Below are 25,585 nucleotides of genomic sequence, written 5' to 3' on the forward strand. Positions count from 1 at the left end.
GCCTTTAAAAAAAAAACAAAAAAACAAACTGCGCCTCCGGTCCCACCGTCCGCCGGCCACGTTAAACTCCGTCCCACCAATCCAGCACGTTATCCGGCGAGGACTCTGCCTCGCTACGCCGTAACTCATATCGGCGGGGCTCGTCCGCGCGGGCATGGTCCGTTTTTTGTTTGTTTTGTTTTTCCTTCCCCCTCGCGAAGTTGCACGCGGAGAAAGTTTTGAATGAAGATCGCGCGCTCCGCGCCATAAGTGGGCTTGTGAAGGGGGGGGCAGTTCGGGGTCGTCCAGGCTATCGGATCTGCCTTTATAACCAGACACAGGCGCCCTGTCGAGAGCAGAGCGGAGTGGACTCTCCGGCGCTATCGCCCGGAATACATAAATGTGTATATATATTTATATAAGGACGGAAAAGTTTGGACGCGGAGAAGAGGCTCGTCTCATCCCGGGTCCGGGTCGGTGTCAGAGTGTCCCGTCGTGGCAGACTGCGCACCGCTGGACGACTTCACCTCTGACTACCCAGTCTTGATACCGCCTGCCGTGCCCTCTGGTCTGTAGGCAGACTTCGCTCGCTTGTTTATTTTTAAAAAAACAAAAAAGGCGCACGCGGACAATTCTTCGCAATGGATAAATACGAGGATCTGGGTCTGGAGGCGAGCAAATTCATCGAAGACTTGAACATGTACGAAGCCTCCAGAGACGGGTTGTTTCGGATGAGGAGGGAAGCCGTGAACAATCCCGATTTTGAGGAGACGCGGAAAGTGTTCGCCTCCAAAATGACGAAGATTCACATGCAGAAGCAACAAGAGGAGATGGCGAGGAACAACTTGGCCGTGAGGATGAACGGAGGTCACGGCAGTACGTACTACACCAAAGACAGACCACCCATCAACAGCTACAGACAGGCGGGTGAGGCGGCGGCGAAACCCCCCATCCTCTCTGCTCCCGTCCCGGGCAACATGGGTGGCCATCAGTACACGCAATATGACCAGAAACACCTCCCTCCAGGCCTTCTGTCTGAACTCTCCACCGGCAGAGCTTATGGCTATGGAAATAATTACGATAATAAGGAAGGTTTTGAGCAACATCCTTACCAGAACCACATCCCAACTCCCTCCAACCCAGGAAACTTGTCTAACAGTGTGCCCACCCATGCTGGTCACCCAGTCGGCCCAGCGGGTGCCTGGACTGCCTCCAGGGGAAGCCAGCTCTCCCCCTCATCACCTGGAAGTGTACTCGGACACAGCCCATCTCAGCGCTCTGCTCCATCTTCTTCCACCGGCAGCCGTCTCTCTCCCAACTCCACTTTGACCCCGCCGGCGCGACAGGGTCCCTCGTCCTCGTCAGCCGGGGCTGCCAAGGGACAGGCGGGAGAGCTCTCCAGACCAGGAAAGCCAGATGTTGTCTCTGCCTTGCCTTTGAGTGCCTTCACTGGCGGAGCTGACTGCCACCTTCAGCAGCCCTCCACCCAGCCTCCCCCCGTAACACCACCTGCAGCCCGTTACTCGCCGCCTTCTACAGCCTCCAGATCATCTGCCGGCCAGGCTAGCTCCTGTCAAAATGGCCTCCCCCAAAACCGCAGCTCTCTTCCTCACATGGCAACCTCATCCCCAAACCAAGCGGCTCCACAATCTGAATCAGGTCAGCAGAAAGCCCAGGTCCCTACCTCTGCTTCGGCCTCCGCCGGTGTCCCCAAAAGCATCAACCAGGGTCAAGGTCAGAGCCAGGTGTTGGTCCCTGGACAGGCGTCCTGTGCCGTGGCCGAGGGCCCCAGCCTCTCCAGGCCAGTCAAAGTGCCCTGCCAGTCTCTGGCCCCTGAACAGGGGCCGTCTGTTGCTGAAATAAAATTAGAAGCTCTCACTAAGCGGCTGGAAAAAGAGATGGATGCCCAGCCGGCGGCAGACTACTTTGGTAAGAATGTTTAGACTATCGACGGCAACAAAGGGCTTAAGACGGTTAAGCTTCTGTAGTACATGTTATGAAATGAGAAATGCCAGGCTCAGGATCATACTTTACATATTGCCTGCTGGTTTATTTTCTTATGTTGCACACCAGATTAAGTAACATAGCCCGAAGGGTGTCCAAATTGTGATTGTATCCGTGTGTGTCTGTTCTTGAGATTCATAGATGATGATGATGACGAGGATAGCCGAGCTCTGTAGACAGCCAGACTGAGCCGTGTAGCCCAAGGTCTTTCTGTCTCTCCTCCAATTTCTCTGCAATCGCGAGTGAATCACTGTGTGATTTGTTTCATGCTATTCTTCCTACACGCTTTTGTTGTCTGCCATCTTGGCGGGGGTTATACAACTGTTTCACGCTACAAGCCAGCCCTGGAGGCAGCTAGGCAGGCGAAGGGTGTCGTTTCACCCCCCCCCTCAGCTTTTAGAGGTCTATTAGATTTACTGCCGAGGCTGCATCAATGACTCGAGCCACTTGTAGGAGGCTATCGATCCATACGTCAGATCTGGATCTGCTTCATGTCCAGTCTTGTGTGTGTGGTGTGTTTGGTTGGCACTGGCGCTCAATGTTTTCCAAGTTGCATCACCACCGCAGACCTGGGCTTGCACATTCCTCATCACCTTTTATGTGTGCACGCACACACGCACACACACACACACACACACACACACACACACACACACACACACACACACACAAAGAGAAGAGGGTAAAGTAAATTCAGTGGCAACACCTTTAGCTCTTTAAGGACTGATGTCTGACAGCAAACTCCAGAGATTCAGCACCACTGGACATGTTCCCCTTTCCTCCCTCTCTCTCCCCCCCCCTCTCTCTTTCCTTTTCTTGCATTGCATTACTGGATGAAATCCCATTTCTATTAAGTAGGAAATAGCCAGTGAGGCTACGCCTGCTGGTTACGACATGCGGTAGCGGGAAGGGGAATCTCATGGCTGTCCATAGTGTGATCAACCCATGACAGCTTGGCAGGAGTGGACAGGAGAACGGAGGCGCTCCTTATTCACAAAGGCTCGGACCGTGGGCCCCGTCTGCTACGTTGGGACATTTGCGCTATTTATATGGGGAAAAGAGAAATAAGTTGTTGCTTTGTTGACCTTTTCTAGTGTTGTTGTTACGCTATGCACTTTTCAGCTCTTTTACCAGTCTTGACTGACACACAGCGCACACTGTGTAGGCCTCTACGCACACTGTGTAGGCCTCTACGCGGTCTTCCCCGCCGCCGGTCTCTCCGGGCTCTGGTGTGTCAAGTGTCTAGCAGCTGATCGCATTAAGAGAGGGTTAAAGGAGAAAACCAGACCTCACGTGGAGACCAGGGCAGTTTTTCAGACATCCCAGGGAGAGAAAAACAGTCAGGACAGACAGCGCTCCCTTGTTGAATGGTCGTAAACCCCCCAACCCCCCCCTCCACACACACACACACACACACACACACACACACACACACACACACACCTCCTTGTTAAAGGAATGTCAAGCTCGAAATGTCACGATTATAATTCAAAGACTCCCCATCCAAGCCACAAAACCCCTCTGAAAGTGTTTTTTATTTGGTGCTTATAGGAAGATGTTCTGATGTTTATGTTGACAAGGCACGCTAACACTCCCCCTCTCTCCCTCTCTTTCGCTCCCCTCTCTCTCCCCTCTCTCCCCCCCTCTTTCTCCCTCCCTTTCACTCCCTTCTCTCTCTCCTTCTCTTTCTCTCCCCTCTCTCCCTCTCTCTTTCCTCTCTCTCCCCTCTCTTCCCCTTTTCCCTCTCACTCTCTCCCCCTCTCTCTCCCTCTCTCTCTCTCGCTCTCCCTCTCTCCCTCTCTCCCTCTCCCCCTCTCTCCCTCTCCCCCTCTTTCTACCTCGTTCTCCCTCCCTCCCTCTCTTTCTCTCTCTCCCCTCTCTCCCTCTCTCTTTCTCTCCCCTCTCTCTCTTTCTCTCCCCTCTCTCTCCCCTCCCCCTCTCCCCCTCTCCCTTTCTCTCCCCTCTCTCTCCCTCTCCCACTCTCCCTTTCTCTCCCCTCTCTCTCCCTCTCCCCCTCTCCCTTTCTCTCCCCTCTCTCCCCTCTCCCTCTCCCTCTCGCTCAGTCTCGCTCTCCATCCCTCTCTTTCCCTTCACCCCCCCTTTCTCTCACGCACGCACGCACGCACGCACGCACGCACACACATACATACACACACACTTGTATATATAGATACACACGTACATGTATATGTATACTCAAGCATAGCCCACACACTATTCCTGTTTGGAGTTCCCCAGTGGTCGTGTCTCATCCTCTGAGTCATGCTTTCAGATTAGAAATAGCCAGTGTGAAGGACAGATGGAGTTTTTAGCTACTAAGTGTACATGCTTGCAACAGGAAGGTAGTGTCTGTTTTCACCGTGTCACTCTCGATCCCATCCGTTCCATCAGCGTTTCAGTTTGTCATGGAAATAGTCGACTGTCCCCTGTAAACCGAACAAAGGATGGGGATGATTTATGCACTTGACAGAAGCGCATTAAAATACCAATATTTTAATGCGCTTCTGTTGCCACATCTTGGCCTCAGTATTCTTGAAAAAAAGCACAACTTCTTTGCGTCATATAGGAGCGTAATACGCCGCGGCGAATGAAGGTCTCAGCCCGTTTCAGATCAGTACTGGGATGAAATCCACCAGACTGCTAACTGTACAGCCCGTGCTGATCGGCAGATCTAGGTACAGCTGGAGGATCTGGGAAACCGAGTCCGGTGCCAAACGGCAGCACCAGGGGAACGCTGGGGAATGTCTGGAGAAAGATAGGAATTTAAGAAATGGGGACACTGGATGATAGATGTAGAGATGAGGGGGCTGAATGAATATGACTAAGAGAGAGATCTCAGTAAAGCGTGTAGGGAACTTGGGGTCTCGGGGATTTATCAGAGTGGGGAAATACCTTCTCTTCTCTCTCTCTCTCTCTCTCTCTCTCTCTCTCTCTCTCTCTCTCTCTCTCTCTGCCTGGCTGTTTTACGCTCACGCGCGCACGCATGCGCAGGGTCAGCTGAGCTCGGGTGTTCGGTGTTGTGTTTAGGTGGGGGATATGCTTTATCTCGTCTGACTGTTGACCGGAAAGCCTTATCTTGACTCTTCCCAGGGTCTCTCGACTTCTGGTTTGGCAGTTTGGAGCTAGGACAAGCCGTTTTGGATCGTGTGTGTGTGTGAGAGAGAGCGTCTGAACAGGTGTGTGTGTGTGCGCGCGCGTGCGTTTATGCGTACGTGTGTGACGTGACGCACTGATGTGCGTTTGCAGATTTGTCCGCGCATATTCGCCACATGCTATTTCAGCCAACCCTGGGTTGCGTCATCGCCGGGCGTGGCGTCCGCCCCGGTCAGAAGGGACGCGGGAGACGTATAGATGTGAGTCTCCCGGATTTAAACTATTTGCAGGGAAAGAATCGGGGAACTTCTGTATCAAAGTCAGATACAGCAATGTGCTGGACTTGTGCTGGATTTAATTCGTTCACACGTTTAATTACCAGGGGCTCGTTTCGTTGCTCAGCCCTGAGTCCTTTTTATGAAATGAGACGGTCTATTTTAAGACTGGAGGCTCGGCGGCGCTGCGAGAGCATGGCTGCCGCGGGGCTTCACTTCTCAGCCGGTGTTTGTTAGCCAGGCGGAGGGAAGGACACCGCGAACTGGGAGTTTTGACAGCTGGGGAAGGTGACGGGGAGCGAGGAGGGGGTGAAGTTTTGGCTCAATGTTTTGGACCCCCCCCCTCCTCCTCCTCCCTCCCCTGAAGCTATTAAAGCGAGCGGTCCCCATGAATAATCCGGGTGTTCTGGAATATGGGATCTCAGCCAAAAGCAGATTTGTCCAAGCAGCGAGCAGTGAGATTGTTAACAAAATGACGACTGTTTGTCCCAAAACAGTAAAGAGAAGAGGGGGAAAACACCCCCCAGAGAGTTTTAGTGCGTGTTTATACCCCTGGAATGCACAAATAAAAGCTATCAAACATGCATGGGCAGTGCCCATTTTCCCACTGTCAACTTTTATTGAAGCCATGAATAAGTAAAACCATCCCCGAAGTCGTGGCGCGTGTGTTTTTGTACACGTGTGCGTACGTGCGCGCGTGCATACATATATATATATATATATGTGTGCGCGCGTGATGCATCATCTAGAAAGTCAATTTCCGCCGTCTGTCCCCAAAACATGTAAGCTGTGTTTCCTGCAGGAGGTTTGCACAGAAAGGAAAGAGAAGAGAGCGAGGAGAGGCCATTTAGCAGGGCCTGCTCTGTGTACAACTTAATTAGGGGAGGGCACATCTACACTTTACTGTCTTTCCATGAAAACCCTGTTACTCACGGAAGAACAAAATCCTCCACATTTATAATACCCCCCTTTTTTATTTTCCTGTTCTGATCAAGTTGTTCCTTCCACTCACGCGGGCTTCCTAACGAGGACTCGAACACTTTGTCCGCTGCTGTGCCGTTAGGGCAGGCTTGGTTGAATCAGGTATAAGTTTAGCCCGGCTGTATGTTGTGTTGCAGTCGGTCGTTTGAATAAGGTTATTATGTGTCACCGTGTGTTTGTGGAGGAGGCAGACGCGTGATGTGTGCTGGGTACAGTGGAAACAGAGGTCGCTTTGTCAACCTCCAGGCAGGGCCGGGGCTGAGCTGTGCTGGGCTGGGTAAGGTTTGGAGGAGGCGTCCCACCCCCCCTACCCCCCTCCTCTTTCTGCTGCGTCCTCAACCCCTACCTCTGGGACACAAGTCAAATCAAGTCAATTGTATTTGTATAGCCCAGTATCACAAATGTGCCTCAGTGGGCTTAACAGCAACACAACATCCTGTCCTTAGACCCTCTCATCGGATAAGGAACAACTCCCTAAAAAAAAAAAAAAACCTTTAACAGGGAGTAAAAAATAGGACACACACACACACACACACACACCAACTTGCACAAATGCAAGCAAAATCCCACAAGAGCACACTTACGTACTGTATAGCAGGCTACATACATAGAAAAATACACCACACACACTCACACATTCAAGTTGGAGAGTCAACTCGTCCAACCTCCACACCCCCACCCACCCTTAGAGACACACCCCCACACACCATCCTCATTCGTCAGTGTCACCCTCTTGAATACTTAATGAGCCAGCTTTCCGTGACTGGATGGTTACGTCACGTGTGATTGATTCAGGAGCCGGCCCTCCACTCGTCGGGCCTGGCAGCAACGGAGTTGTCACTTGTTCGAGTCCACAAGTCGCACAAGTCTTGTTACATCATGCTGGGTTGTTCACACTGCACCCTCCCCCCCCACTGAACACCGAACGGCGAGCGTTCCCCCCGCCTCCGGGTCCGGGAAGGTCCCTGCTTCCCAAGCAGCATGCGACCAAGAATGCCCGTCAAGTGACTGGGTTGCATAATGAAGGCCGCATGAGTGATGGCTGCTAACCATGCGCCAGCCTTACAGGACCCCCCCCCACACACACACACACAGTAGAGGAGCGCATCCCACAACGGCCCCGCTACAAAACCGATTTGGCGGGGGGGTTGAATAGCCCTGTACCTACCATTTAACTGATCTCCTTTAAATGAGGGGTGTCGTTTCTTTCGGTTTTTGAAGTCTGTTCTTTTGGACCCCACATCCCCTCTTCGAGGACATGAACCGATGTCCCTGCTGTCTTTCGTGGGAAAGTGAGAGAAATTCAGATTTTATTTTAATTTTTTGTAGCACATCACATCTGGTTTGAGTAGAATCGGTGGCTTGATAGTAAGTAAAACTGATGGTGTGGCCACTGTGTGAGTGTGTGTGTGTGTGTGTGCGTGTGTGTGCGTGTGTGTGCGTGTGTGTGTGCGCGGATGGGAGCGAATGTGTTTTTGCCTTTAAGAACACTTGGATTTTATCTAAGTACGTGTGTGACAGACTCCTCAGTTTCCGAGCCAAGTAAAACAAACAAGTAGGGATATATTTCCCCTCTCACTGATATGGCACGCTAACCAGCTTCCTGACTTTTATGAAGCCTTTTTCTTTTTCCTCTTTGCTCTCTTCGATTGTTTTTGTCTGTTTTAATCTCATCATAGCTCGCTCGCCTCTCCACTTGCCCTGAACTGACCATCTCTCTCTCTCTCTCTCTCTCTCTCTCTCTCTCTCTCTCTCTCTCTCTCTCTCTCTCTCTCTCTCTCTCTCTCTCTCTCTCTCTCTCTCTCTCTCTCTCTCTCTCGCTCTCTCTCCCCTAAAAGTAGTCTGACACACTAGTGTTGTGTTGGTCATGGAGTGTGAGACTATATACATTTGACAGAATAGTCTGCAGCATCTTCTTCTTCTTCTTCTGGCATGTTCCCAGTTTCCCAGGGGTTGCCGCAGCGGATTTGATAGTTTCCATCGGTTCCCTCTGAGGGCACAGCACTGATGGTGGTCTTGTCAATCCACATACTAATTTGGCAAACTTTTACGTCGCATACCCTTCCCGACACAACCGCTAACCCTATGGACTAGTCTGCAGCATATCTGATGTTTTGTGTAATGAGGAATTATATGTGTACAACGTGATATCTATTCATGCAAGCGAGTCACTGGAGGAGTGTGTGCGTGTGTGTGTATGTGTGTGTGTGCTCACATGTCTGACTTGGCTGTGCCATTTTGTGTTGTGTTCCAGGAATCTGCGTGAAGTGTAACAAAGCGGTGTTCGGAGCCAACCAGGCCTGCCAGGCTATGGGCAGCCTCTACCATGACAGCTGTTTTACCTGCAGTGCCTGCAGTGAGTAGAAGCACACCTTTGCACACACACACACAGAGGCACGTTCACGCAGAAGTGCTCACCTAGTGGAAAACTGAAGTGATCTGTGCTCCACGTTTCTCCCTCCTCTCTCCACCTTTGCTCCATAGTCAAGTCAGCTGTAAAACCACATGCCACCTCCAGAATAATAGCTAGCTGAGAGCCCCCGCTCTGCTGAATGGAAGCGGTATCTTGTTCGTCAGTCACCCCGTGCCCCCGAGCACAAACACACCATTATTTGTTGGATTAGACTCCTGTCCTGCTGGTGTTTAGTTTCTGGGTGTGTCAGTCACTCCTTCGGCCCACACAAAGCGCGCAGATCTGGGGACGGACAAAGGAAAAGTGCCTGTTTATTGAGGCCATGAAAGTAGTGGCTCAATGACGCTTTAGCGGAGGAAGCTTCAGCATTCAGTTGAGTCATTCGTTCATTTCGTATCGGGTGGTTCATCTCAACACTTTTAGTGGCCCACTCAATCAGTCCTGCACTGACCACACCAGGGCTTTGGCACAGGGAGCTCCCAGGACTAATTTCAGTCCAGCCAGACTTCAGTTGAGGTCCGACGCCGTAGCTGTACTTTGGTTGCTTATCCCAGGGGAGTGCACCCCGCTGTTGTCTCCTGCCTGAAACGCCGAGGAATTCCACAGCCCAAGCTGTATCTGGCTGGACAGTTAGATGGCTCACTGGTCTGGATGAATCAACCCAATTAAGACTGCGCCCGCAATTAGCGGCGGGTATGCGCGGTATGTGTAGCACAGCCATGACCCCTGCTTAGACCCATTATTCTACATCACCTTTGACCTGAGCGGTCACACTCTCAGATCTGCGATTAACACCACCGTGTTGTCCTCTATCTGCCCCCTTCCGTTTGTGCGTTTGTATGTATGTGTGTGCATGTGTTTGTGCTGAAGGGAGTGGAAAAAGAGTGGACACATCATGAAGGAGAGATAGGCTGATGTCTAAACTGGGAAAGGAAAGAAGTGTGCACACTACATACCCCTCATAGCATCCTCCACGTGAGGGCATAAGGGCTACACTTGCTGTGCGTGGCCCCAGGGGGACGAGGATCCCTTCTGGAGGAGGAATGCAGGAACAGGGGCCCCTTCAGGAAGCCAGGCTCCAGGAGAACACAGGGTGCTGTTATGTCGGCCGAGCCCCAAGAGACAGGAGCACAGGGCAAGACAGGGGGACCATTCAGGGGGCTCGCGCTACCAACCCGCCACACACACACACACACACACAGTTAAGTGCCACAAGCATCAGTAGACGCACACATACAATGGCACGTGTAAGAGTGTAGGCATGGACATGCATATATTCATGCACCCCTGTGCTGGTACATCACAGCTACTACAAAAATGTACGCAAGCATAGATGCACAGGGACCGACATGGACAGATGGACAAAAAGACAGACACACATGCACACACGCTCACACACACACGAATACCCATGCAAAGTCACACAAGCACACACAGTGTCCTGTGACTTGTTAGGCTGCCCCTCTCATCTTTCTCCCGAATCCCCATGTCACGACAACCTTCGCGCTTGTTGAGTCGCACAACAAAGTCTTTATGACCGTGAACTCCCACAAAGAAGCCCCACCCCTCTCTCTGACAGACACACACACACACACACACACACGCACGCACGCACACACACACACACACACACACACACACACACACACACCTCCCCCAAGGTGTCAAGAGAGGCAGGGGGAACATTCCTTGTGGTTAGGGAGAGTTCAAACTACGTGTCTGGGATTCAGCAGATGGCTGCGGGGGGCCGTACTCCGGGCCAATCATTGACAGTTTTCCAGCAGTCATGGCGGAGACTGACTTTAACACACTGCTGGGCTCCTTTGGAAGTTCAGCCAAGACAACCCGTGTGTAATGGAGGAATTGTTTTTTACAGTAACCCGCTACAATATTGTGTGGAGCAAGAAAGGAAGGCCATAGAAGAAAAAAAGTAAAGCAAAGCCCCTGAGTCTCAGAGGACTCAGACTAAAAGAAAACTCCCGTAGGGGTGTTGGTCTTCAACTCTGAACACTAGATGCAAGGAAAAGCCTGGTAAGAGGAGAAATATCCCATGTCTATTGAGGCCATTGCCTGTTTAAATTGGATTAAAGTTGAAATGCGTGATTTTCCCTAGCTGTGCTTTCCTCTGGCAGCGAGGATTATAAACAAGGTGTAGCAGCCATTGTTGCTGGTGTGCCATCAGCTCAGCAGTAAACGGTGCCTATCCTTGTAAAAACAGTATCCTTGGACCAAAGCTAACACAATCGAGTGCGTTACAAACCGCATCAAACTGTACGGGAACACTGTTGTACTGTAATATTACGTGTCCAACAGAAGCATCGCCACATCGTCATCACGTTTCAACCCCTTTTCCCTGTTTGAGTAGAGACGTGTTGGCCGCCGCACCAGTGTTTTGTCCTACCCGGTCAAACATTTCAACAGCGGTACATATGTGGAGAGTGTTTCCAACCATGGTAAAGATGCCAGTTAGTAGTACGTAACCTGAAGCCATGGTGTAGATGGATAAAATAACTACTACTAAGCGCTTTGGGTGTCTTGAAAAGCGCTATATAAATTTCTCATCTCATCTCATCTCATCTTCAGCCGCTTCTCCGGGGTCGGGTCGCGGTGGCAGCAAGCTAAGTAGGGCACTCCAGATGTCCCTCTCTCCAGCAACACCCTCTAGGTCCTCCCAGGGGGATCCCAAGATGTTCCCAGGCCAGATTGGACATATAGGCCCTCCAGCGAGTTCTGAGTCTACCCCGGAGTCTCCTCCCAGTTGGACGCGCCCGGAAAACCTCCAAAGGAAGGCGCCCAGGAGGCATCCTAATCAGATGCCCGAACCACCTTAACTGGCTTCTTTCGATGCGAAGGAGCAGCGGCTCTACTCCGAGCTCCCCCCTGATGTCTGAGCTCCCTCATCCTATCTCTAAGGCTGAGCCCAGACACCCTACGGAGGAAACTCATTTCAGCCGCTTGTATCCGCGATCTCACCCTTTCGGTCACTACCCAAAGCTCATGACCATAGGTGAGAGTTGGAACGAAGATTGACTGGTAAATTGAGAGCTTTGCCTTCCGGCTCAGCTCCTTCTTCACCACAATGGTCTGGTACAACATCCACATTACTGCTGATGCTGCACCAATCCGCCAGTCAATCTCCCGCTCCATCCTACCCTCACTCGTGAACAACACCCCGAGATACTTCAACTCCTTCACTTGAGGCAACAACTCATGGCATATCAATAGCATGGGCTCTGGTACCAAATTCCTGGAGAGGGGCTGGACTCTTTTTATTATTATTATGATTATTATGAGTATTATTATTATTACTACTACATATTGATGTAGAAAAAAATCACATATTTCAGCTTTAATATATGGGAAGAAAGCATTTCTATAGCTTACTGATGCAGAGGGAAACCAGAGAGGAGGGCACAGAAGGACACTTCTGGAGGGATTTGATCTTGGTTCCTTTGGGACATACATGTGATTTAGGAGACTCAACCAGTTAGTTATCTCTGGGTACCAGTTCTCTCACTTTCTAAGTATGCACCTGAGCTGGATAAAATCAGATGTATTCACCCTAACAGCTCAACGGAGCAACAGCGAGAAAAGCACAAAGCAGTGATAACCCAGATGCAAAGGTGTGACTGGAGTTTGGCCTGAAAACACACAACTCTGGTGGTCATTGAAGCACAGACCCCCCCGTCTTCAGACTCTACCTTCGTAACATCAACCCCTCATCTCAGCCAAAGAGGGGTTTGGTAGGAAACGAACAAGGATCTGACTGATCCTTCCACTGGTGGTGCATCAGCAGCTGCTGGATGGTTTGTGAAGGCCTTTATCCAAACTGAAAATCTGATTGATGGGCCGGGACTGTTGAAGAGATTTCCTCGTGTAGCTAACTAGACTCAGACAGTTAAAGAAGTGGCCAAAGATCCGAGCGCAAAACTGACTTGTTATGGGATGAATTGTCCCGCTATGGATGTGTACGACTGAATTTGGGCGTCATTCAAGTAAGAGTCTTTGTGCACATTTTCCGCATGAGATTACATAAGAGATTTCAAGAATGTTTTGATTATAAAAATGTCCTTGTATTTAGTTTGGTCCCTTAGGCTCTCAACGTTTTCATGAAAGAAAAACAGCCTGCAATCTTTTTTTTTGTTTTTCTGGAGCTTTCAAACTGTCAGCCCTGACTTCTGACTTTAATTAAGCTCTTATCTTCCCACAAGGCTCTCAGCCGTCCCTCTCCAACTCACTGGAAAAAAGACAGGAATGTGAAGAAGAGGAAGGGCTCATAACTCAACCCCCCCCCCCCATCCTTCTCTCTTCCCTCTAGGACACCGGCCCCAAAAATATCTGTCAGTAATTATCCCACGTGACACCTTGGCTGACCAGTACGTCTCGACTCCTCTGAAGGTTGCGACTGTGAAAGCAGTGGGACAGACCTTGATGCCGGAGCCACCTTGCTGGGTCCATGGAAAGTTGTGTATCTGTAAAGCGGTGTCTCGGCCATGTTGATCTGGCGATGGAAGGCCAGCTTGGGGCTTTTATCTCCAACCCTGAGAAAATAAAACATTGGCTTTGCATTGCAAGGATAGCAGTAGTTTTTTTTTTAGCAGGAATTTACCCTCTGCCCTCAGGAGAGAGAGAGGGCCATCTTTGTGTGAACTCTGAACTCCTCTCCCTCTCGGAGATCGATCCTCGTCTTATCTGGCAGTAAGCTTAAAGGCATATTTATCTGCTGTGGCCCCCTTTCGTCACCAGTTTAAGTGATTGGAGCAGCATTTTCCAAATATAAAACAGGACATTCATGAGTTCACATCCTGATTTACCTACACCTGTGTGTGTGTGTGTGTGTGTGTGTTTGTGTGTGTGTGGGAGAGAGAGAGAGAGAGAGACAGGCAGCGTGCGGGGGGGGGGGGGGGGCGGTGTCCGAAGAAGGCTCCTATTCACCGGGATTAACCCCCTCTTCTGCCCTGCCCCCCCCCGCACCTCCCCACTCAGAAAATGTGTGGAATGTTCCCTCTTCCTGTGGGACCTGGGCAAGAATAGCTATGTGAAATGAGGTGTATGTGTCTGTGTCTGTGTCTGTTTCTGTGTTTCTGTGTGTGTGTGTGTGTTTCTGTGTGTCTGTGTGTGTGTGTGTGCGTGCGTGCGTGCGTGCGTGGGTGTGTGTGAGCAAGAGAGAGAGAGAGAGAGAGAAAGAGGACTCAGGAGACTCGGGAAGCCTGATCCAGACCATAGAGCTATTATAGTATACAGGCAGACAGGAAGTGCTCCCAGCATGAGGAATGATGCATGAGAGGAACAAAAAAAGAAGATGAAGAACGGCGAGTCCTGCTCATGGGTCTTGGCCACCCTCTGCCATATGAGCCATTAGACAAGTGTTTAATCAGTTACGCCTGTCTGCTAATTGGATTCAATCCCAGCATTTTATCATCATGTGGTAGTGGTTGTGACTACAGTCAGATCCAGATGTGTTTCCAGTCTTACCACAAACCCGCTCGGCTTCCCAGCAAGATTACATTAGGACACCAGGCCGCCATAGAGCTGTTTATTTGATTTGTCTGCCCTGGGATCTAACAGTACATAATGGATTATGTATGAGGGTTACCTTTGGTTGGCTTTGATTCGCAGCCGTAACAGCTGGGCTTTTAATGGCCTAATTTATTTTTTGAGAGTGGATGCACGCATGTACACGCAAGATTTTCCACAAGGCTCCCATAAACAGCGGCGCTTCATATCCTATAGGTAGCTTTTGCCCTCTGTATTAATCCACTCATGGAAATGCAATTGTGTGGGGAAAAAAATGGGTGTTGTCTTTTCGGGAAGTCCAATTCTGAGATGCCTTGCGTGGTTCTGGGTCTGTTATTTATATTGTTTGAGAAAACTGTCTGAAATATTTCTCTCTGTCTGTGTCTGTTCATTCCCTCAGGTCGACGACTGAGAGGGAAAGCCTTCTACTATGTCGGCGGGAAGGTGTTCTGTGAAGAGGATTTTCTAGTGAGTTGTTGGCGCACACCCCAAAAAGAAAAACACATTATGGGCACCAGGGTAGAGTAGCAGTCTATTCCGTTGACCTACCAACATGGGGATCGCCGGTTTGATGGCCTCCGGCATGGTCGGGCGTCCCTACAGACACAACTGGCCGTGTCTGCGGGTGGGAAGCCGGATGTGGGTATGTGTCCGGATCGCTGCACTAGCACCTCCTCTAGTCAGTCGGGGCGCCTGTTTGAGGGGGAGGGGGGAACTGGGGTAAATAGCGGGATCCTCCTACGTGCTACGTCCCACTGGCAAAACTCTTCACTGTCAGGTGAAGAGAAGCGGCTGGCAACTCCACATGTATCGGGGGAGGCATGTGGTAGTCTGCAGCCAGAGGGGGTGGAGCAGTGACCGGGACGGCTCGGAAGAGTGGGGTAATTGGCCAAAAAAATCGATTGGGGAGGGAAAAAAAGGGGGGGGGGGTTATGCGTTTGAATTGTACAGATACTATACAGCATTCCCCTAATAAACCACCCATGCAGAATGCATGTCTTCTGAGTCAAAGCGTAAAGATCACTCCTCACTTGTGTCTCCTGTCCTGCCCTTTAGTTTATCTCCCCTCCATGAGCAAAGGGGCTTTAATATGCGAAACCAACAAGGGCCTTTATCCTTCACCGTGTTTCGTGGAGGGAGCAGGTGCACCATTAATTCCATGCACACAGTGTATATTATCAACTAAAGCAGTGTTTCTCAAGCCAGTCCTCAAGGACCCCCTATCCTGCAGATTTTCCCTGTAACCCTGCATAGGTAGCCCTGCTTGTACTGACTCAACCAATCATCTCATAGCACTTAATTATGCAAGGTGTGCCAACTCTGACATTCATTGCTGATTGGTTGAATACAAACAGGTACCTATTCAGGGTTGCAAAGAAAATCTGCAGGATAGGGGGTCCTTGAGGACTGGGTTGAGAAACACCGAACTACAGCATGTAGCCGGTTTTAAGTCTTCTTTTCTTAGTTATAGGACCTTGGCATCAAAATACAAAATTTAAGTGACAAACGTTGACCCTGTGCCCCAAGTTCAAACATCCCAAGCAGACGCCCTGTATCACTTTCCTCCCTTGGGGTGGGATGGGAAGGTCAGACACTGGATATTCTGCAAAGCGGTAGTTTGCCAGGGGGCGCTGTTAAGGCCGTTTAACACCGATGCTTATGAATATACAAGGTCCAGATGTCAGCGTTTGTTGATGACTGAACGGTTTCCCTTGAAATATTCGCTCAGTGCTGCAGAATCATCATTTCATGTGTTGTTGACGCAGACATATTTAGGATTTTTTTTTCTAATGTCATTTTGGTCACCAGCTCCAGAGTGTGTCGCACGTTAACCCTGAAAAGAAATCCCCTTCTACAGGAGTTACATAACTCCACTTTCGCTCAAAATTCAATTCACTCATTCTTTCCATCTCCATCTCGCGAAGGGCTGTTCTCTTACGCTGCCTCTTACAGGAGTTCAGTAAGCACGCCCTCCCCTCACCAAACCTGTTGTAGTCACATGCTGAGTATGCTGGTGGTCAAGGTGGACTCAGTGGACGGCTCTTCCAGAAGCTGTTTCCAAATGATCGTGAGCTTGTGACTTGACCACATGGTCAGGGTGTATCACAGCTGGGCAATTAAAGGTCTTGTCAGCTCTGATCAGATGAAATTTCGATGATCCCATGAGGAAATAATTAAGTAAGCACCGGTTGCCACTGACAGAAGAACATGCTGGGTTTGACTGTGGCATCCTTCAAGACCTTACTTGTGTCTAACTTGAGTTTTAGACACCTTAACAACAACGGAGCAAACTCACTTTAACCCAGATCCAGTACAAATGTTGAATGAGTGATTTGGATCCAGGATAGAAGAAGTACCATTCTGAGGCTGATAAGCAAAGCGGGGGCGGGTGGGGGGGTGGTACTGATAATTCCTAAACATCTCCCAGGAGCTATTTTAGTGTATTGGTTTTGGCTCGTACCCGTGGGACATTAAAGATCTGTTGTGTGAGCAATCTGGTTTTGGTTTAGCGAGTCAGTAAGCAAACATTGGCTCCTCGGTATCAAAACGGGGCTCATTTTTTGGGTTTACATAGGCAAAGAAGCAAGACTGAGGTAATTCAGCCACCCTATGCAAACCCAAACGTCCTATGAGTTTCCCTTCCTTGGGTGGGACTGCGGTGACCTCACTGTCTCCTCCCTGCCGTCTGTTTCAGTATTCTGGTTTCCAGCAGTCTGCCGACAAGTGCAACGCATGTGGACATCTGATCATGGATATGGTGAGTGTTTATTATTTGTGTGTGTGTGTATGTGTGTGTTTGTGTGTGTGTTTTCATTTACCGTTCAGGGGCAGATGCCCTCATCAGAGACATTAAGTTACTTCACCAGCAATGGGCTTCCTGTGGCCACATCTGGATAAAGACTTTAGAGGAAGTAGTGACTCAGTCTGTCTTTCTTTCGCTCTCTCTCCCTCCCTCCCTGCCTCTCTCCACCCACCCACCCACACACACACACACACACACACACAGGCTGGTGGGTAAAAAAGTAAGCAGAAGGACATTCTTACAGGATGCATGATCACAAAGTTATCGTCGCGAGTGTTGGAGCATATGCAGCACTTCCCTTCACACGAGTCTACATATGTTCTCCATACCGGCCCGCAGCAGACGATACCGGCAGGAAATGTTCCCATTTTCATTACCCTGCTGTTCCCTTACACCACCGCAATAAAGACGTGTTTCTCAGTTGGAAAATCCTGAGGGCACCGTGACAAGAAAGGGTTATTACATAAGTTGGGTGCAAAGGCAGTGTTTTCTTTGTTTTTGTTTTTTTGTTTTTGTAGAACAATAGCCCCGTTGTTGTGATATTGGATAAGAATGGAGCATGAATGTTATTCGAGAGAAAACTGATATCTTGTCCCCCCCCCCCGGTTATCTCTTCACAGATCCTTCAGGCCCTTGGGAAGGCCTACCATCCCGGCTGTTTCCGCTGTGTCATTTGCAACGAGAGCCTGGATGGAGTCCCCTTCACGGTGGACACCGAAAATAAGATTTACTGTGTCAAAGACTACCACAGGTTAGCCCCCGCTAAGGATGGCACTTTGTGACATTAATTTGTCCCTGTCAAAAAAATGAAATATGGACTGTGATACTACATGGCGACCCTATTCATGTGTGCGCAAATGTTAAAAGGAAATTGAAACCACAAAAAAAAAAAAAAATCCCCCCCAGTCCCCCCCCCTCTTGGCTACAGCGGGGTCAGGTTGAGAGGGTTTGCCCGGGCCTCTTCCGCCTCAGACTCTGCCACGTGTGAAAGACATTTGAGAAGCAAGCTCAGGGATGGGAGAAGGGGTGTGGTTGGGGGTAGGTGGGTGGAGGGGGGGGTCTGGCAGTCTGAAGGGTGGAGGGAGCAGCATGTGGCCATGTGCTCCTCTCTCAACCAAACACAACGAGTCACTCGCTCTGCAGGAGCTGGAGGAAAGGCAGAGCTCGTGACCTCCGGTAGAACAGCCGTGACGCTGTGGGCGCACAGTCACTGGGGCGTCCCCCCCCCCCGATGAACTGTTGGAAGGTGGAAGAAGTAAAGAGAAGTAACCTCAGAAAGTGGACTAGCGTGGATAGCGTCCGCAGTGCTGTCACTGCCAGTACAGGCTGCGAAGGCCTGTCCTCCCGTCTCCTTGCCCTGGCGTCCTCCCGCCTGCTCCCGTGCTCATATTCCTTTCTCAGACTGAAATCAGAGCAACCTTTCTCTCTGTGTGTGTTTATATGCTGTTCGTATCGTAGTCACCTAATAGTTTCTCTCCACCCCAACGCAGAGACTCCTTTGTTATCCCTGCAGACAGACATCCAGGTGCCAGCCATCTGCAGACGAGTCTGCGGAGGGGGAAAAAAATAATAATGAATTCATTTTGTGATGTCTTTTCTTTTCTTTTTTACCGGGGAATTGGGAGGACTCGCGTGCGTGTAGGGAGCGCCAGCACATCTGGTAACCTGGCATCTCCTGAGCTGAATCAGGACCGTATACAAACTGCCTGAACCCGGGAGGGAGAGTGGGAGAGAGGGATTTGAGAGAGGGACACTTGATATGAGCAGAAACTTTTATAATCCAGTCTCGGACGGAACGAAGATCACTTGGAGGGAATTAAAGCCAAAATCCTGATGACTGTTGCTTATGCTGAATTTACTGACACCTGCAGTGGTACTGGTTGCTGCACTGGGGTTTGACCGCTCTGAACCCCAGACATCCATCTGAAACGAAACAGACTTGTCAGCACTTTCCCCACCACCGGAAAAAAAAGAATTCATACGGGGTGAAACTAGATTTTGGTATGCAACATAGGTTTACCCTGATAAATATACCTCCCCAAACTGGTTGCTACCTGCCCTCCACGTGTATAACGTGCATGGATAAGTAGACACCTTGGCTAACGGGTCGGACCCTTTAGTCCAGTGGTTCTCAACCTTTTTGGGGTCCTGGACCCCCTGCGTATTATTGATCTATCCTGAGGACCCCTCCACCTGATCTTGGGGGAGGGGGGGTTGCAATTTGATAGAAACAGTAGAAACTGCATTTTAAATTGCATTATAGCATTTATTTACTCTTTGGGGCAAAAATAAGAGCTTTCAGTTGTAACTTAAATATAGTTAACAAAACAGAATATGTATTCAGTAACTTTCAGATATGTGTAACAACAGAATTTTTATGCAGTAATTTTTAACAATGCAAACGGGAGCGAGATCTCTTATTAAAATACAATAAATTACACTTGTGAAACAGATGTAATTACAGAAAAAAGTCCTGTTACCCTTTATAGTTTAGGTAGATAAAGGTCTCAGTCACATTTGAGTAAAATAATCCTATTTCTATAAATGTCATAGGATCTTTTTTTAAAGATATTTTATTTTCACGGACCCCTTGCAATTACACCACGGACCACTAGGGGTCCGCGGACCCCCGGTTGAGAAACACTGCTTTAGTCGACTGGTTAACGTTGTCGCTTGCGGAGTGGAAGACACAGCACAGGTTCGCGTCCCGGCTGTGGCAACGGTTCCTGCCCCCCCCCCCCCCCGAATTCGCTACAGTATCAACGGTGATATTCGTTAGCATGTAACTCTTCCGGACTGTAGCTTTAAATTTAGATTCGATAAGCGGAAATAATTTCAATTCAGTTAAACTCAGTTCGGGCCAGTTCATTTTGGCTCACTTCACCTTCACTTCATTGCAAATCCGTAAAGTTTTGATGACTTTGTTTCTCTCTTATCCCTCTCTAACCAGGGTCCTGGCCCCTAAGTGTGCCGCCTGTAACCAGCCCATTCTGCCCTCAGAGGTGAGTCCACACAGCCGTTTGCAGGACGGATCAGCTGTGATTATGCGGCTTCTTGATCTGGGTCATGATGTGAGCCAGCAGCAGCAGCAGCAGCAGCAGCGTGCAGCCGTTCAGCGTCCTGTGAATGGCTTGTTTGCAGTCATGTGATTCTGAAGACGCACGAGATTCCAGATGGAGGGCAGGAAGCGAAAAGCAGAACGGACGAGATGCAGCTAGTTTAGCCCGAACTGTGCTAGTTTAGACGGTATTATGAGACAAAGGTATAAACAGGAAGTAAGATATGTTGGACTTGATCCTTATGTTATGAAGAGTGATTTTTTTGACGAAGTGGTCACTGTACACACGCGCGTTATCCGACTCCGCTCCTCCCGACCGCAGACGACGGTTCGCAAGCCATTTTTCCGGCATTTTCGGTCAATTTCTTGCATTTTTCCGCCCTCATGAACAATAACTTTTGATACTCAATAAAAACTCCGTGTGGTTTCTCAGTTAATGACGCCAAACATAGGCGTTTCGAAAGTTTGTGATAGCGCTTCCTATGTAGGAAATCACTTCCTGCCCGCGTGATTTTTTTCGTACCCGATTTCCGCAAGAACGCGCCTCCGTCACGCCTGGATTCCGGGAAGACCCGCCCCTACTCTATCTGATTGGCTAACCTTAACCAACAGAGGCAACGAGTACTAGCCAATCAGAGGCAGAGTTCCCGGAACGCGAGTGCGGAAAAAAAACAAGCTTCCTGCTCTCCATCTGTAGTTTGACAAAAAAAAATCTGTAGTTTGTGACGTCATATGCAAACAGCTTTATATAGTGACAGCCTCCGTGCATCTGTGGATCCGTCCGTAGACCCCTTCCGTTTGAGTTTACCGGAGACGGTTCTGAGATGAAGCGCACATAGTTCACAGCTGGGGGAAGGCACGCTCCGCACACCTGGCTGATCAATACCAGGTTTTGCAGCAAACCCGTGTTTTCGTCTGAGCGGATGACCCATCTAAGAGCTGATTGAAACCTGCTTACCGATATATAATTATGAACTGCTGAACGGCCCCTGACCCGATCCTCTCAGACTGATGAATCAGCCTTCTGGTGAACTGGAGTAGAGGGCCAGATGTGAAGAAAGTGTTTGTCAGCAGTAGCGTGTATCAGGTATCCCTCTCAGCGTTTTAAGCCCCTCAAGGAAGAAGCGAGGGTGATTTAATGTGCGCCACTCAATCAGGTAGCTCGTTAAGAAACTGTTGAAATCAAGGGCCTGGAGAGGGATCTCTGGCATGCATGATGCAATTAGCTCTCCTGTCTATAAAAAAATTCTGCCAAATCTTCCACGTTTAACCTGCTGGATTTCAACAATCAGGATCTCAGAACACAATTCAGGAACACTAGTAAAAAAAAGAAAAGAAGAAAAAGTCAGTGTCTACCAAAATTATTAACTGAACTATTTTATAATTTTCTCCCCAATTGTATCCGACCAATTACCCCACTCTTCCGAGCCGTCCCGGTCGCTGCTCCGACCCCTCTGCCGGTCCGGGAAGGGCTGCAAACTACCACATGCCTCCTCTGATACATGTGGAGTCGCCAGCCACTTCTTTTCGCCTGACAGTGAGGAGTTTCACCAGGGGACCGTAACATGTGGGAGAATCACCCTATCCCCGCTGTTGCCCCTCCCCCCTGAACAGGCGCCCCGACCGACCAGAGGAGGCGCTAGTGCAGCGACCAGGACACATACCCACATCTGGCTTCTCACCCGCAGACACGACCAATTGTATCTGTAGAGACGCCCGACCAAGCCGGAGGTAACACGGGGATTCGAACCAGTGATCCCCGTGTTGGCAGGCAACGGAATAAACCGCTACGCCACCCGGACGCCCGATTTGGTCATTTGCACCACTATCATAACTCTCAAAGTTTTAAGTAAAGGCTGAGACGTGGCGAGGTCTAGCGGCACTGGACTGTAGTTTGACCCGATGTCAGAGACTAGTAAATAGGCAACACATTTGAGGTCAACCTACAAGCGGTGCGTGCTGGGAAATGCAAACCATCCATCTTTACAAATGTCCAGAATTACAGCTTACTGAGCTGGGGTGCCAGAATTCACGTGGGTGGGGTATATGTATATGAGTGTGTGCGTGCGTGTACATGTGCGTGTGCGCGTGTGTACCACGGGATGTTAATAAAATTGTCTTGTGCCTGCATGTTATCAGGAAGCTCAAGGCAATTTTCCCTCACAGGCTCGCATTATTGCTGTGAATTTGTTAAAGATGATAAAGATACCACCTGATACCTCTTTCTATGGGCGTGTGGTATCAGGGAGACAAACACCCCCGGACCTGCTGAATGTCTTGTTTCAGTGTGTGCATTTGTGCCAAGGCTGCTGAATATGTGCCTGTTCTAGCTAGCTGAAAAGTCGAACAGTCGATGAAACGGAATTGTGTTCTGCAAATGTTGAGTTAACTGACTTGGTCGTTTGTCTGCCCGCATGTCTTTTCAGGGGTCCGATGAAACCATTCGAGTCGTTTCCATGGACAAAGACTACCATGTGGAGTGCTATCACTGTGAGGTAGGCAAACAAACAAACAAAAACGAAACAACAACCCCCGAAACAAATCACATTCCCCTCTCACAGGAACGGGGAGTTGCATGGAAAACGTACAGACAAGAGCCAGGATCCTGCGTAATTACAGCTGCGGCGGCAATTACGTGCTATTTGGGTGAACCCGAGCGTGGCACCTCTTCATCGCTGTCTCATCAAGAGCTCCTCAAGTGCCTCGCTCCTTTCTCGCCAAAGAATGATTGACAGCCGGAATTCTCCCCGGCTCGTGAGAGCGTAAGAGGCGAGGAGTGTCGTGAGGAGACGAGCGCCTCTGCCAACCGCAGTCGTGTTCAACATAATGTCACAAGCTGACGCGTCGAGTGGACGCAGTCCTCGTCCCTCTTTCTATGAATCTGTCAAAAGCGGATCAGGATTCGTGTCTTTGAGAAACCCCTCCCGTACTTGGACAGGCATATGCAAATAAACAAAGGCTTGTCTTTAATCAGCAGGCCTTGGCTTTTAAGCAAGCCTTGGTGTGGGGGAAAAAAATGAGCAGCTTGGAAATTTCACTTTGAGTCAGTCATTTATTCTGAAGGGTTTATAGCGAATAGAAGAGCACTCTACTGAGGAATTTACCTTTTCATTCACCGCAATGGGAAATGCAGAGAGGCGTTCAAACTGTCACAGTCGTCCTTTCTCTTTTGTTCCCGTTGTGCAGGACTGTAAGATGGAGCTGAACGACGAGGAAGGTCACCGCTGCTACCCCCTGAATGGTCACCTCCTGTGCCACTCCTGCCACCTGAAACACATCGAGCCCAGCTGCTCCTCTCCCACCGCTGCCCCTTCTTACCATTGCGAGTTTTAGGGGAAGAGCGCCACCTCGCGGGTTCATGAAGGAACTGCCAAAGAAACTGACTGTGACGCAGCGGTGGACGATAAACGCTCTCGTTTGGGGAGCTGATTTCTTTGGAGTTATCACATAAACTTCCCGAGTGTTTTCTACGGAGTGTCCATTATGCAAAGCTTCCTAATATATATATATATATATATATATATATATATATATATATATATATATATATATATATATATATATATATAACATTGGGGTTCGACCTGAATATGAAATAACACACCAAAGCCCTATTTTATAAAATGGCTAATTTTTTGAACGCTGATTTTGCAGCAATGTCAGCACACAGACTTCTCGTGTAAATACCAGCCGTGTAAATAGCTGCATTTTAGCTCCCCTGTGCCTTTAGCTTGCAGACCCTTCAGTGCCTTTCCAGTTTCGCCGTTTGGGTTTGAATGGTGACGCCGCAGCAGCAGCACACTGTATGTGGGCACAGACTCCCATCTCAAACCAGGCCCACATGTCTCCCCATACACGGCGGTGTTGCTGTAACTGTGGTTGTCTCCGTGTTGTTTAAGCCGAGGGCAGCGGTTCCCGTGTAGACATGTTTTTCTTACACACACTGCACAATAATGATGTGAATTCCGTAGCAGGACATGACAGAGACCACAGGTACCATATCGATCAAATGAATGAAAGGATTGCTTTGCTGGCTCAGTTAACCAAGGCATAGCAACCCCCTTTTTTGTTTTTCCACTTACAGTGAATAGATGGGCTCAGATCTTTACTTTTCTGACCTACACACAAGCTCAACATCGTAATTAACCTCTCATATACATTAACGCAACACGTTCATTATTTGAAATGAGAATGTTTGAACACAGGCATCTTTCTCACTAGAGGTTAACTGCGAAATGTTCCCTTTGGCAACGCCTGTCTGATCTCAGGACACACACACATGCCTGCGCGCACACACACACACACACACACACACACACACACACACACACACACACACCAAGTGTTGACTTTGTTATGTTGATAGGCTACTAGAATTTCTAAAGTTGCTGAATTCGATGCAAAGTGTCTGTTTCATGGAAAGTATGTTGTTTTTAGCTCTTACTCGGATTTGTGGATGTAGTCGATGCGTTTCCAAGGCAACCGAGAAAGTTCCCCCCAGGCTATATACCTCCATTGTTATTAGGTCTGTTTTGTTTCAGAAAGTAAAACGTTTCTAAAAGTCTGCTGTGTTGTTATCAAATTAATATACGCTCACATTTACTTACTTACTTGGTCATGTTGATATTTAGGATTGGCAGTGAGAAATGTCAATTTCACACGCGCCTTCTCTTGCCATAATTGTTATTTGTGACTTACTTATAATAAGTCAACAAAAAGACTCAAGTCTAATATCCCCTCAAAGAGTATTCCACTGTCAGATGTAGACTTAGATGAGACATTCTTCAAAAATAAATTATTTCAAAGTCCAACATTTTTATATCAAACTGGTCCATTTGTGATTATATTGTAACGTGCACGGATCGAATTCGCTACAATATGCAAGAGACTAAAATTGCTACACAAACACTACATTAACAGATGGATCCACTTTGTCATCTAGTAGTGATTCATATAGTGTGTGTGTGTGTGTGTGTGTGTGTGTGTGTGTGTGTGTGTGTGTGTGTGTCTTTGGCTGCTCCGGTTAGGTGCTGCTACAGGGGATCATCCGTTGCTCTCTCTCTCTGTGTGTGTGTGTGTGTGTGTGTGTGTGTGTGTGTGTGTGTGTGTGTGTCTTTGGCTGCTCCGGTTAGGTGCTGCTACAGGGGATCATCCGTTGCTCTCTCACACACACACACACAATGGACGCTTTTGAACCATTTAGTCTACAAACAGCATATATTGTATATTACATATATAATTGCATATATTGGGGTTTTTTTATGTTGCCAGGAGCTGGGTCTGGTGGCTAAAGCCATGGCAAACCGTTTTAGCTTTTAGTATAAAAATGTAAATGTTCACTTGTTAGAATACCCATGTTTGATATCAGAAACCGAATCATAACTAGTTATAATTCCTGATGCATGCTCAATAATCCAGGTAAGAAAATCACAGAAGGTTTAATCAGTTCATCTGGATACGTT

The 25,585-nt window shown here is 49.0% G+C and overlaps 1 protein-coding gene across 2 annotated transcripts; it reads left to right on the forward strand.

Annotated features, from left to right (window-relative positions):
• On the forward strand, positions 1-23,613 carry limd1a (LIM domains containing 1a). 2 transcript variants are annotated; one of them, XM_056286689.1, is made up of 8 exons: positions 4-1,908; positions 8,587-8,688; positions 14,663-14,730; positions 16,958-17,020; positions 17,686-17,816; positions 20,016-20,067; positions 22,550-22,618; positions 23,310-23,613. In XM_056286689.1, the coding sequence occupies exons 1-8, from the start codon at positions 621-623 to the stop codon at positions 23,454-23,456; spliced, it is 1,920 nt and encodes a 639-aa protein (XP_056142664.1). In that variant the 5' UTR covers positions 4-620; the 3' UTR covers positions 23,457-23,613. The 2 variants fall into 2 exon arrangements, 1 of the variants encoding a protein (XP_056142664.1); XR_008810754.1 differs by lacking the exon at positions 23,310-23,613 and having other exon boundaries at positions 1-1,908; positions 20,016-20,327; positions 22,550-22,619.
• The last annotated feature ends 1,972 nt before the right edge of the window (positions 23,614-25,585 follow it).

This window comes from Lampris incognitus, chromosome 9 (genome assembly GCF_029633865.1).
Source record: "Lampris incognitus isolate fLamInc1 chromosome 9, fLamInc1.hap2, whole genome shotgun sequence".
In the NCBI taxonomy this organism is placed as follows: Eukaryota; Metazoa; Chordata; class Actinopteri; order Lampriformes; family Lampridae; genus Lampris; species Lampris incognitus.

Coding starts and splice junctions, on each gene's coding strand:
- limd1a (XM_056286689.1), top strand. CDS start 621: ATGGATAAATACGAGGATCTGGGTCTGGAGGCGAGCAAATTCATCGAA. Junction 8,689..14,662: donor TTTTACCTGCAGTGCCTGCA/GTGAGTAGAAGC, acceptor TCATTCCCTCAG/GTCGACGACTGAGAGGGAAA. Junction 22,619..23,309: donor TGGAGTGCTATCACTGTGAG/GTAGGCAAACAA, acceptor CCCGTTGTGCAG/GACTGTAAGATGGAGCTGAA.